The sequence below is a fragment of the Ochotona princeps genome, chromosome 1 (assembly GCF_030435755.1).
Source record: "Ochotona princeps isolate mOchPri1 chromosome 1, mOchPri1.hap1, whole genome shotgun sequence".
Lineage (NCBI taxonomy): Eukaryota > Metazoa > Chordata > Mammalia > Lagomorpha > Ochotonidae > Ochotona > Ochotona princeps.
In genome coordinates, this window is record NC_080832.1 from 102,200,616 (window position 1) to 102,215,249 (window position 14,634).

General features: G+C 37.4%; 1 protein-coding gene across 1 annotated transcript in view; it reads left to right on the forward strand.

The window, feature by feature from the left end:
• The window catches only part of LOC101527574 (24-hydroxycholesterol 7-alpha-hydroxylase), a 65,914-nt gene that overhangs the window by 27,489 nt on the left and 23,791 nt on the right, over nucleotides 1-14,634 (forward strand). The window contains exons 8-10 of the mRNA XM_004590420.3: nucleotides 3,527-3,660; nucleotides 12,193-12,288; nucleotides 13,492-13,580. Of these exons, the coding sequence (XP_004590477.3) occupies nucleotides 3,527-3,660; nucleotides 12,193-12,288; nucleotides 13,492-13,580 (319 nt within the window). The remainder of the gene's footprint in view (nucleotides 1-3,526; nucleotides 3,661-12,192; nucleotides 12,289-13,491; nucleotides 13,581-14,634) is intronic.

Here is a 14,634-nt window from a genome sequence, read left to right on the forward strand (position 1 = left end):
GTACAAGCACTGTATGTCACTGTTCTATTGTTGAAGTGTTCAGTCTTCCTCAGACCAAGCTAGGCAATCTCCCAATTCTCTGATGTCCAAGTTTTCTAGAATGGCATGGAGAAGACCATCTATGTAAGGCCTTCCTGAATCTCTTCCTGTTCCAGCACATCCAGCCCACTTTGTGGGCAAACAATAGCGGCTGCTACTTTCTGGGAATGCAGGTTTTCTTTTTAATTTAATTTTCTTTTTTTTTGATAAAGATAGCAAAATTAATTTTTTGTAAATTAAATGTATATAAACGAACAAATCTATTCAATATCTTTAGTGATATCTCTTTATATATATATTTTTAAAGATTTATTTTATTTTTACTGGAAAGTCAGATAGATATTCATATACAAAGAGGAGGAGAGACAGAGAGGAAGATCTTCCATCCAATGATTCACTCCCCAAGTGAGCGCAACGGTCAGTGCTACACTGATCCGAAAGCCAGGAACCAGGAACATCTTCCAGGTTTCCCATGTGGGTGCAGGGTCCCAAGGCTTTGGGCCGTCCTCGACTGCTTTCCCAGGCCACAAACAGGGAGCTGGATGGGAAGTAGAGCTGCTGGGATTAGAACCGGCACACATATGGGATCCCATCATGTTCAAGGTGAAGACTTTAGCCGCTAGGCCACAGCGCCGGGCCCTAGTGCTCTCTCTCTTTAAATAAGCATTATGAAAATGCAGAAATTAAACGAGAGCTTAACTACTTCTGTTTTCTTAATATTTCTTGTTGAAACATATAAACTTTGTTAAATTTGGAGTGAATTCAGCATGTATCTTAGATTTCTTTTGCTTATTGGAGAGGCAAAAAGAGAGAAGTTCCACCTCTCTAATTACAATCCTAGTGCCATATAGGCCAGAACTGAACCAATCCAAAGCCAGGAGCCAGGAGCTTCCTCTGATTTTCACATGTGGGTGCAGAGGTCCAATGAATTGGGCTGTCTTTCACTGCTTTCCCAGGGAGCTGGAGCAGAGATGGAGCAGCTGGGACATGAACTTGTGTCCATATGAAATCTTGGAGCTTGCAAGGCGAGAGTTAGGCTATTGAGCCATCATAATGGGCCCAGGGCATAATAGTCTTTAGTTGGACCTATTTTGTTCAAGTGATAGAATTTAACTACTTTTTTAATGTTTATTTTTTCTTCTAAATTTAGCGTACAATTTTGTACAGTCTGGGACTCCCCTCCCCCCATTTTCCATCCCCCGATTGGTTTTTCCCATAATGTCACAATTCTTCATAAGGTGTTACAATTCTATCAGTCTGCAATTTAATGTGCCCCAATATTGCTGGTACAGACAATGTCAAACAGTTCATCATCCCATTGTCTAGATATATCCAGTACTTTCATTGGGAGTCCATCTTTTGTTTGGAAGCAGAGATGCATGTTGCATTGTGTCTTCGCTTCTACATGATCCAACTATCCTACTCCTCGTAGTAATATACCCAAAAGAAATTAAAAGTACGTATGAGAAGGGAATCTGTAATCCTATATTTACAGCAGCACAATTTACAATAGCAGAGACGTAGAAACAACCCAGATACCAGTTCAAAGAGGTGTGGCTAAAGAAACTGTGGTACATCTACTCCATTGAATATTATTCAGCCATTAAAAAAATGAAATTATACAATTTGCAACTAGATGGTCCAACTAGAGACCATTATGCTCAGTGAAATAAGTCAATCACAAAAGGAGAAAAACCATATGTTCTCTCTAATATAAGGAATCCATCATGCAAATTTGAATGTATAGTGTTGGAGTAATGGAGAATTTAACTATTTTTAATAGCTGTGTAGTATTTCATTCCTGTCTGGATGGGTATCTGGGTTGTTTCCATGTGTTCTCTATTGTGGATTTTGCTGCTATAAATATAGAGTTGCAGATAGCTTTCTCATATGCAGATTTCACCTCCTTTGGATATATTCCCTAGAGCATAATAGCTGAGCGATACAGTAAAAACTCAGGTTTTCACAAGCCATCTTCTGCTGCTTTTCCCAGGGCTTTGGCAGAGACCTGGATTGGAAGCAGAACAGCCAGTACATAGACCATCACCCATATGGGATATCAACATCCCAGGCAGTGACTTTACTCACCTCACCACAATGCCAGCCCCCTTTTGATTAGAATATCAACCCTTCCTTTTATTTTCCTATGTTGAAGTTGGAGCATTTGATAATTTATTACAGACTCATACTTATTAAGGTCAACCCTGGAGACAATTGCAAAGAATGGTTTCCTTTTCCTGTACTTGAACATGAACCCTATCTGGGAATCCATGGAATACTTTACATCTCACAGAATAGCTACCTTGCCAGAATGATACACCAATTTCCTGTGTAAATGTTCTTCACCCTCCAATTAGAATAAACTATGGCTGTGCCTACCTTGTTGTAACATTGATAGAGCCCGACTCAGTGCTGGTGTTTTCCCTGCTTGGTGCTAAGGAGCTTGAGTTCACTGGAATCTAAAGGCAAAAACCTTGGTTCCCAGACTCCTCTGACGGAAGATATTTGCTTCTGACTCACTCATGAGGCATTCTGTCTGTATGGATAGCCTGTCCATGCGATGACAACCAGCTCTGAATAAGCCTATGTGATAGGAAATAAAGGTGAAAAAGAAGAGCAGGTTGATTTAGCTAGACTGCAGTGTTACATTTATTAAGCAAGTAGTATCAGGAACAAATGGAAAGCTGAGTTAGTTTTATGGAATTTTCAAACTGCAGGCATTTCACTTGTAACACCATGAATTAAACTAACTTGATTGAAAGGCTCTAACCTCAGATGGCTAGTACAAAGATTGACTTTTAGTCCTTTGTCAGGTTACTTCAATGTAAATATTAGATAAAATATGCATAGTGCCCTGGAAAAGTTTGATACAGCTACGTTTAGAGTGAGTGCTTATTGTTCCAACTGAGGTTCACCTGCCCCGTTGTTCCTTTGTTAATGTTATTTTAAGGCAATTTGAAATGAATGATTAAAAATAAAAGCAAAAGTGAACCTATAAGGAATGGTAGAAAGAGAGCCAAGCAGCTTTTTCTGTTTTTCTTTATGCTTTTGATGCCAATATTTTATTGCTTTTCCTTAGTGGACTGAGAATTTGGAAAAGAAATAATAAGTAAAAACAGAACACCTTATCAATATCTATTTTAGTCATTTGATAGCCATAGAACTGAAAGAACTAAAGTTAGATAAGCATTTACCGCATTACAGAAAATAAAGGAAACTGTAACAGCAGTATTGAAGGTACCTAGAAATGTATGCATCTTTTTTCAGCTTCCTATGAACTTTTCTAAAGGTCCCTCATTTGCATGTATTTCCAAAAAAAAAAAAATCACAGAAATAAGCCTGTGTTTTCTTTCCATTTCCACAAATCTTTGAAGTACCTTCATAGTTACAGTACACCTACTATTAGCAGCAGTGTTTAAGTTGGTGAGCTTACATGAAATAATTGTGTGATCTCATTAGTCCATCTTTTTTGTAATTACTTTTACAGGTAAAGATAAGATTAAAATCTCTGAGGATGAATTGGAGAAGCTTCTTTTAATTAAATGGTGTATTTTGGAAACTATTCGTTTACGAGCCCCTGGTGTCATTACTAGAAAAGTTGTGGAGCCAGTTAAAATTTTGGTAAGTGTTGCTTTTGTTTTAAAATAATCAAGCGTCTAGAGGGAAAGTATATCTTTTTATCAGGCATTTTATTTGTTTTATTATTTCTATTAATTTTAGCTGAGAAATTTATACACGTTTCTCATATACAACCTGTGAAATATGAATATGTTGTGGATGGCTAAATCAAACTAACTGACATGTATTAATTACCTCACATACTAATTTTGTGGTGGTAGCAATTTAAATTTCTTAGACTTTTCAAGAATATGTTATTACTGACTGTGGTCACTATGTTATACAGCAGACCTCTTAAACTTATGCCTGCTGTCTAACTGAAATTTTGTATCCTTTGATCATTGTCTCCTCAAGCTTATTCTGCCTGTAACAACCACTTTACTCATTCTGAGTTCAATTCCATTGAGTTCAACCTTTTTAGATTGCAATTATAATCGAAGCCGTATGATATTTGTCTTTCTGGGCTTGGATTATTTCACCTAACATAGTGTCTCTTAGGTTCATTCATATTTTTGCAAATTACAAGATTTTCTTCTCTCTCTCTTTTTTAAGATTTTTATTTTTCATGATACAGTTCCAGAGGTTCTTTTCTACCCTCCCCATGTCACCTTCTCCCACTGTTCTCCCCTATATTATTATAGTATTTTGCTCCTTCAATAATAGTCACAAAATCATCATTCTGCCATTTAAGTGTATCATGGCCTTGGTACAGACAATGAAAGAAAGTCCAGAATCCTATCATGAATATATATTTAACAGTTTCGTTGGGAGTCTTCCATTAATTAGAGAGTAGAGATGCACACTGCAATGTATCTTCAGTTCTTGTTATGTTAACCTCTACTATACAGTTCCTCTAGTTCCTCTAGATGAATACATGTATAACGCACTTACCTATACAACTATTGATCTTGCATTTTGCATGAAAGTTGCCTTATTATTAGAGAGAATATATGATATTTGTCCTTTTTGTTTTAATTTCACTGAGTGATGTTTAAATGGTCTCTAGTAGGGATCATTTGGTTACACATGGTAGAATTTCATTCTTTTTAATGGCTTTGTAGTATTCCGTGGAGTATATGCACCACAGTTTCTTTTTTAAAATTATTTTATTATTTTACAATAACTACAAAGGCTCTGGGATTTCCCCTTTACCTTGCTGAAACCACTTCTCCCACACTGATTTCCCCTATATTATTACAATAGTATAGTCCTTCATAAACAGTCAGAAGCCCATCATTCTGCTATTTAAATGTATCCTAACATTGTAACTATGTATAATGGCAAAAGTCCGACATCTTTTTACCAAGACATATTTAACAGTTTCATTGTGAGTCCATCTTTGATTTGGAAGTAGAGATGCATACTACATTGCATCTTCACATCTAATTATGATAGTTTCTATTACACAGTTACGTACATCCCCTTACATGAAAAGCCATAAAACAATCAACAGCAGGAAGAAAAATAGAAAATTTACAACAACATGAAGTTAAATAACATGCTACCGAATGACCAATATGTCATTGAAGAAATGAAAATCAAAAACTTACTGAAAAAAATGATGCTGCTGTATGACCTGTTTCTCTGAATAAATTAATAAGAAAAAACTTTTTTGAAGGAATGAAAAGAATAAACAAAACCAGAAAGTATGAGATGTAGCAAAAACAGTGTTAAAAGGAACATTTATAATATCTCCCTACCATTGTCTCCTGTGTTTTGTAGTCTATCAGGCATAGTCTTGACTCCAACTTATGCTCTTAATGTGGGTCATGATACTGTTGGCATAGGCTTTTATTCAGCTATAGATTTGCTATGTAGTATTTCAGGAATAGATGTACCACAGTTTTTTTATCCACTGTTCTTTTCATGGTCATCTGGGTTCTTTCCATCTCTTCACTATTATAGAATGTGCTGCTGCGAATACAGGATTACAGGTCACTTTCTCATATGTAGAGTTCATTTCCTTTGTCTATATTCTCAGAAGTTGGATAGCTGGGTCATATGATAGATATTCAAACTTTTGTAAATGATTTTTTGTTTTAATTTCCAGATGCCATTACTTGTATATTATACATTGTTCCTAGAAAAATTATTTTTGAGTATCGACTTGGCATTCATAATTTAAACTCGTTTATTGGCTTTAGGAGGGGATGTTTTGTAGGTTATTTTCCCTTTGTGATCTGTAAGTCTTCTGTTTCCTTTTCTTTCCTTGTTGAATGGACTGTAACTTCCAGCAGTATTAGGTATTGCATTGTTTTCATCTAAAGGAGGGGAAATTTAGGCTTTCACCATCAAGTATAAAGCCTAGTTGTAATGTGTGTGTGTGTGTGTGTGTGTGTGTGTGTGTGTGTGTGTGTTTGGTAGATGTTCTTTACCAAGTTAAAAGCATTTCCTATTTTTATTTCTTGTTTGCTAAGAAATTTCATCTTGAGTTGTTATTGGATTTTGTCCATTGGCTTTCTACATCAATGAATAAAATTTTATGCTCTTTGTTCTTCAGCTTGTTGACATGAGGATTGCATTTGCTAATATTTGAATGTTTATTTTGCCTTTTATACCTAGGATAACTCTTACTTGACCACTGTGTATAATTCTTTTTATACATCATTGAATTTGGTTAATAGTTTGTTGAGGATATATACATCTGTGTTCATGAGAAACAGTTGTAGATTTTTTATACTGTTTTGTCTGGTTTCTATAGCATGACAATCTTAAAGTGTGGTTTATGTTTGTCCTGCTCCTTTTCATAAATACTCAAGATTTCTTTTTTTCCTTTGTTCCTTTCTCTTCCACATTCCTTCCCTATTCCTTCCTCCAGCTATGCCATCTGTCTCTGGCACATTTTTTTTTTCTTGTGAAAGCAGTAAGGAAGAAATTAGCAGTGCAGTCTCTCTCTTCAGTTCTTTCTTTTTCTCTGGTTTCTTCTTTCTGATCTCAGTTCTTCAAGATTTGTTGTTGTTGTTTTATAGTTTCCATCTCATTTAAAGTTCCCATTCTGTCTTACACTAGGCGTATATCCGGTAAAAGAAAAAAAAATACGCATTAAGGATGCTCATATCAATTCTTTTAGGCTTTTTTTTTCTGTCTTCTCTCTTGCTGAGCTTCATTCATTGTCACTGATGCTTTCAATTATAAGGAGGAGTTAAAAAGGATGAATATTTAGGGAGTATCGACTCTGTTATGGAGATATTAAAGGTATTATATAACAATAGCATTTAATACAGTATGATACTAGATGAATAGAACTGACAGATAACACTAATCTCCTTTATCAACAAGAATTTAGTGCTGGATAAATGAATCATTATAAATCAGTGAAGGGGGGATTAGTAGATTGTTTGAGATGACTGAATGAAAGCGGATCTTTTTTTAAATCTCTAATATAGAAGTACTCAAATTTTTGTAAGGATATCCTTACACTATGGAACTATTGGGGATCCCAAATAATTCTTGTCCATTTGGTTAAATCTGTCCATATTTGCTGTTTTATAAATTAAAACTAAGTAATTACAAATCTTTTGCTAGTAATTCATTTAAAAACAAGAAATCCATAACCTACCAATATAATAGCATGGTTTTGTGAAATATAACTATTTTCCAAAACAAAAGCAAAATAGAAGAATAGCAGAAATCTATTTAATGTGTAATATTAAACATGTAGGTTGCTATATGTGTGTTGTATTCCATCTGTCTTGGGAAATTATCTTTATTGGTGAAATTGAAGAAGGTTCAGCCTCCTAAGGAAACAGAGCTAGAAGTAGAAGCAGTATTTAGTAACTTTTTCAGGTACCTGACTGTTTTTTAATACTACACTAAAGCTCAACCATGTAACAGTGATTTTTTGGTACTCTGTTTACATCAAAATCCTGTTCATACTTGGAATGAGTGTATCACGAAGGAGTAATCTATGACCTGGCTAATACTCTGAAAAGGTCTTCAGAACTCCCAGAAGTCCTTAGATCGCCAATTAGAAATGCTTTTGTGAAAAGTGTAGGACTGTCCAAGCTTGGAATTCATCAGAGAAGCCACAGAGAAGAGGAAAAGATTTGTGTGTGCCGTAAAACATTTAATGTCTTATTTTTTAATGTAACTCAAATGCAAAACAAAATTATAAAAATGCCAATATAATGTGATATTACTTTAATATTTAAGGAACTCATACAGACAAATAGGTAAAAATTCCAACAAAGACAATAATTTGAGTAGCAATCCAGGAGCTGGTATTTGACATAATGATTAAGATGTTACTTAGGATAGCCACTTCCTGTATTGGATTGTCTACTTTCAAGTCTCAGCTTCACTTCACATTTCAACTTTCTTTCTCTCTCTCTCTCTTCCTTCTTTCCTTCCTTCCTTTCTTTGCTTTTTAAAGATTTGTTTACTACTTTTTTTTTAATTGGAAAGTCAAATTCACTCAGAGATGGAGAGGCAGAAAGTTATTTCATCTGCTGGTTCACTCCCAAAGTGGCTTCAGTGGCCGGAGCTGAACCAATTCAAAGCAGGAGTCACAAGCTTTTTCTGGGTCGGCCACGCAGGTGCAGGGTCCCAAGGCTTTGGACCCTCTTCAGCTGCTTTCCCAGGCCACAAGCAGGGATCTGCATGGGAAGTGGAACAGCTGGGACGTGAACCGGCAGCCATATGGGATTCCAGTGCATGCAAGGCAAGGATTAAGCCACTATGCTATAGCACTGGGCCCTCCATGTGGCAGATGATGGCTCTGGTAGTTGGGTCTTGGCTACCCACGTGTGAGATCCAAATTGAACGCTTGACTCCTGCCTTCCGTCTGGCCCAGCCTAGGTTTTGTGGGCTTGAGGGAGGGGAATCAGCAAGTGGAAGATTATTTATGTCTCAGTCTTTTTTTCTCTCTGCCTTTCAAATAAATGATTAAAAATCTAAATAAATAAATATAGTAATCTAAAATAGCCCCTTAAAATGTCAGATTAACAGATAAATGGGCAATGAAACTGACCTCATAAATTATAATTAGAAACATTTAGCCATAAAATTTGATGAAACAGTTGGGCAACGTGTATTAATAATAATAATAATAATTGTGTCCTTTGTTTTCTGATTATCTGTACTTAAAGGCTTTATATGAAAAAATATTTGTAGGAGAAAATTCTTATGAAAACACTATTTATTATAGAAAAATAGGGGGTAATGCAATTCCTATGGCTTAATCTACCGAATTAAAACTTAAAAATATTTCAAATTAAATATGTGATAAAAATAAAAGGTTTATGTTATAATGTTAAGGGAACAAAGGAAGATTTTTAAATTGCTTATTCAGGAGAATTAAAACTATGTTTAATAATACCAAAAACCTTGTATCATCAGGTAGAAGCACTCAGGGAAGTCCAGCCAATTGATGACTATATTTGGGTGTTGGAGCATTTTTGTTGTCATTGTTAAGATTTATTTGAAAGTTAGAGGTATAGACATAGAGGGAAAAATAGAGATCTTACATACCCACAGTTACTGCACTGTGCCAGGCTGAAGCCAGGAACCAGGAGGGATCCAGCACATGGTCAATCGTCTGCTGCTCCCCAAGCACAGTAGCAGGGAGCTGGAGAGGAAGTGGAGCAGCTGGGACATTAACCATGTCCATATGGATGTGGCATCACAGGTGGCGGCTTTACGGCTATGCTAAAATGCCAGTGCAGTCACTCCTCCTAATTTCTCTGTTTTTCTGAATTTTCCAAAGTTTTTGTAAATAGCAGTTTTTATTGTGAAGAAATATTTTCTTCAATGTTTATGTTAATGTTGCTTGGGCCAGTAACACTTACCATGCTCCTGCCCAAACTGGGAAGAAACCTTGCATCCTTTGGTTTCCTCCCCCTGCTTTTTTAAGATTTATCTTATTTTCATTGAAAAATCAGATATACAGAGAGGAGGAAAGAGACAGAGAGGAAGATCTTCCTTCCATTGATTCATTTCCTAAGTGGCTGAAAGGCCAGAGCTGCGTCGATCCGAAGCCAGGAGCCTCTTCCTGCGTCTCCCACATGGGTGCAGGGTCCCAAGACTTTGGACTGTCCTTGACTGCTTTCCCAGGCCACAAGCAGGGAGCTGGATGGAAAGCAGGATGGCCAGGATCAGAACCAGTGCCTATATGGAATCCCAGGGTTGCAAGGCGAGGACTTAAGCTGCCAGGTTACTGTGCCGGGCTCCCTTTGGTCCTTCTTTAAAAAGATAATTTGCCTCCACATTGCTCCAGCTTTCTCTTTCAGACACTGCATGCCTTGTACCTACCTAGTTCTCAGCATGCTTGTTAAGTTACAAAGCAGAGTCCCATTAGCCAATAAAACTCATTTAACCATACAACTCCAGGTGGGTTAGGCTGGCTTCGTCTAGTTCCGCCTGCCTGACAATGCAGTTTTTGTAATTCAGAGGTTGTAGCTTCCCTTTGATACTGATGGATGTTCTGATCCTGTAACTGTTTTCTCTCCCTCTCAATCGCTGTCTTTATCCATGCTTTAAACAAAGATAGGGACTGTTTAGACTGGACATGATGATACAACCATCAGTCTGGCATTTGCTTGTACAACAAGGACTTCTTTTCTTGACTCCTCTCTGTGGCTTATCTAAATTGTGTTACTGAGTACCTGTTGGTCATCTCCCTTCTTTTGCCAGCCTGTTTGTAGTCAGGTCACGATCGTAGGTCAGTAGCAACTGAAAAAGATAATGGGATGGGGTGGGGAAGAGCACCCTGACATGTACATCTTGTGACTGATTCAGGGTCAGCTTTTCCAGCCTTGGTTTCAGCAAAAGTAAAAAAAGATGGCAATTGAATCTCAAATGTCTTTCTGTTTCTAAATTCCTAAGAGGGCATGAGCACAGCCTGTTCACAAGCCTTTTTGTCTTCCCAGTTTTGTACTTGACTCTCTCCAGAACTCTTCTAAATATCAAGAAGTACTTGGTTCTGATAATGGGTCTCTTGGGCTATAAATTGATGACTCCCATCCCATATTCCATTCCCATCCTATATTCTGCTCCCTGCTACCTTAAAATACATATTTTAATTGTAAAATGCTTACATTTTAGAAATATAAGTTTAATGTTTTACGAACAGCTTGAAGACATTACAAAATTGTGCAGATGCAACTTATGATTGATAATGGAAGTTAGCTAAGATGTTCTTCTTGTAAACGTGTTAGCTATCTGTTGATCACAAACCTTTATAGATCATCTTGTGCTACAGTTCCAAACATGGTGATGAAAAGGAAATTCTTTGATCTGGTTTCTCATTACTAGCAGAGCTTATACATCACTTATCACTGTCACTCAGCCAAGTAATGCATGGCTGTTGCCACAGGGTTTTTCTGTATATTACTTACCAGTTGTCTGTCAGTATTTTCTGTCCTAATAAGTGTTATTGGGTGGAGGGGGGAGGGAGGGAGAGAGATGGAGGAAACCTGCCCTGCCCTAACCCTGTTATCAGTGTATTCATGGCATTCATTACTGTGGATGTCCCTGAGTTCGATTTTTTTCTGCTTTGCACTCTGGGGATACACTGTGGGTTTTTTGTCATTAGGAACACATGCTGCAAATCCTATCAGATATCAAATTCACTAAATTTTCTCTGGTGGCTAAGATTTTGATGATGTTTATCTAGCACTCCTCCTGTGCAACTGAATATATATGTATATTTAACTAATAATCAGAAATAGAAATTGATCATTACCAAAGTTGCAAAATAGGAATGACTTGTCCAGTGAAATATAATGTTGCCCTTAACCATAAAGTGCACCTCTCTTCAGTGTAATATAGTTGAGACATTATTATTTAGTGACTCAAACTATCTTTGAACAGATTTCAAAAAATTGATTTGAAGCATACCGGCAAGTGAAGATATGTCATAGTAGGCTTCTCTACTCCAGAATAAAGGGAAGACTCCAAGTAAAACAGTTAAATATACCTCAACAATATGGTACTAGATTTTCTGCCATTGTCTATACCTATAATTCCATGAGGTACTTAAATAGCATAATGTTAAACTTACAACAGTTACTAAAGGACTATCTTACAGGGTCCGGTGCAGTAGGCTAAAGTCCTCACATTGCACTTGCCAGCATTCCATATGGGCACCGGTTTGTATCCCAGCAGCCCCACTTCCCATCCAGCTTGCTGCTTGTGGCCTGGGAAAGCAGTGGAGGATAGCCCAAAGTCTTGGGATCCTGCAGCCATGTGGGAGACCAGGAAGAGGCTCCTGACTCCTGTCTTCAGATTGGTACAGTACCAGCCATTGCATTAACTTGGAGAGTAAATCAACAGATGAAAGATTTTCCTCTCTGTCTTTTTCTTCCTCTCTGTATATCTGACTTTCCAATAAAAATAATTAAATCTTGAAAAATGAACTAACTATAGTACTAATACAGCAGGAAATAATAGGAGGGGGAAATAGGAAGGAAGAAAAAAAAAAGGAAAAGGGGGAATTCCTATACCTAAAATTTTTATCATGGAAAATAACTAAAATACTTTTAAAAATGAAATCTCTTCTGCTGAAAGAAAAAAATAAAGTTATTTTTTTTGTTGCAGAATTATACAGTTCCTTCTGGTGACTTGTTGATGCTGTCTCCATTTTGGCAACACAGAAATCCGAAGTACTTTCCTGAACCTGAATTGTTTCAGCCCGTAAGTTGGTTCTCCTTATACATTTCACTTTGACTGTAATTTATCAGGAGTGTGGATTTGTACATTAACTAGGACAATATAAGTAAGCAGTCCTTTTTGTCTAGTAGCTAACAACAGTATTGGCCAGAAAGTACAGGTTACACCTTCAGTGTAGATTCTATTGCATTTACAAATCAGCTAGAAGGATTGTTTTGGATTAAGTTTCTGTAATATTAAAAATATGTTTTTATCTTAAACTAAGAGGGCATATAAAATAATTATATCTGCTTCTGATAGGAGATTTCATTATCTTCAGGCAGTCACTTACCCCTGTTTTTTTTTTTTTAAGATTTACTTTTATTGAAATGGAAGATTTACAGAGAGAGAAAAAAAAAAAAGAGAGAAAGATCTTCCATCTGCTGTTTCACTCCCCAAGTGGCTGCAAAGGCTGGAACTGAGCTGATCTGAGGCCAGGAGCCTCCTCCAGGTCTGCCATGCGAGTGCAGGGTGCCATGGCTTCAGGCCATTCTTTACTGCCTTCCCAGGCCACGAGCAGGGAGTTGGATGGAAGTGGAGCAGCTGAGACATGAATCAGTGCCTATATGGGATCCCAGTGGTTGCAAGTTGAGGGTTTAGCCACAAGGCCATTGCACTGGCACTCAGGCAGTCACTTCTATGCTGGTTTCCAAAGAGTACAGCAAATAAAAATAAAGCAAACTAAAACTGTTATCTGTTATTTCTTAGAACCAGGGAGTTACAGAGCTGAACAGTTTTGTCAGAGGTAATTTAGTCCATTTTCTGCCTTTAGGTACAGCTGTCCAAAATGGCATCCAGATATAGTCATTCGGTATCCCAAGTTTCCTCCAATGGACAGGGCTCTCCATGTCTTCCTACTAAACTTATTACCAAGGACAATTTTATGATGAAGGCTTAGACCTTGTTATAAATATTCTTCCTTTTCTTAGGTCAGTTATTTGGTTGATTTACATTATTGTTTACATTGACCACTTAACAGAATTCCTTTTAAACTCTTTTGTTTATACATTCGTGTTCTAAAATGACAATAGTGTCTCATATTAATCACAGGTTGGAAAAAATTACCAACAAGCTTGCAATTTTATATGCAAGGATTAGCTGTACAAGATCATTTTTAGCCTAGAGAAATAAAGTTAAGCTTATTTATATAAGTCTGATTTGGAAAAAAAAAATATTTTCTTCCCACAGGAACGTTGGAAAAAGGCAAATTTAGAGAAGCATGCTTTCTTGGACTGCTTCATGGCATTCGGAAGCGGGAAGTTTCAGTGTCCTGGAAGGTCAGTGTGACAGCTGGGTCACATTTATCCAGAAGGTCTGCAAAATGATGCTGCCTAAGGAGGGGGCTGGCTGTGGGGGAGAGGCAGGGAGGAAGCCTTGGATCACTCGCTCTCTTCATATCAAACTAGAAGTAAATCACGGAAAGTAGTTCGTGTGATTGTCCTGTGTTGTTGTGTGATGCCTTTGTGGGAATGTTTATGGTGGCTTCTGAGAGAATTCAGGAACAGACAAGACTGCATTTCCCAAGTCAAGAGGCTTATGGTGCAAATGCTCGGTTTTCATGCCAGGGTAATCTGAAATGGTTTGAGTGCTAACTTTTTTTTTTTTCTGACAATGATAGAATGAAACTCCAACTAGAATGTTATCATGCTTACCAGAGTTAAAGAATAACTTCCGTGTAGAACGTAACAGTAGCAGCTGCTTACAAGGCTCTTGCATATTGGATTAGTTTGGTTTTGTAAAGCTTTTGCTTTGATACCTCTTATAACTAAGTTCATCTGACAACCAGGACTGTTTTTTAGTCCTTCCAGACTGCTTCTACTGTCAGTGGCCACTACTTAATAATGTTACTATCCCAGGCTTACTTAGCCAAGTATAAGATGTGTGTTAACATCTCACCTATGCCGGTCCTTCTGCCAAACATCAGAGATAGAGCGTTGCAGAGGACAGCTGAACCCAGTTTATAGAACTTACAATATACATTAAGTAAGTCCCATTTCTCCACTGGGATAGTTTTCTTGGGGACATGTTGGTACCTATTTGTAACAAAATCTTATTCAGTGAATGGATACTGTTTCAGGAATATTGTATCTAGAAAATTGTGATTTCTTGATTTGAAAGTCAGTAGTCAGGGAGCATGCCTGGCAGGGAACTGTGAGTGTTCTCCTGCTAGGCTATTCCTCCTGTTGGTGAGCACAAAAATTAGGACTGTGGTTGGGCCAACTGTACAAGATGATGCTACTTGATGCCCACATGTGGGTTGGGTCTGGAGGGTGAGTTGCTGCTAAACTGCAGCACTTATGTGCATGCCCGAGAGCCGGATGGGATGTGAGC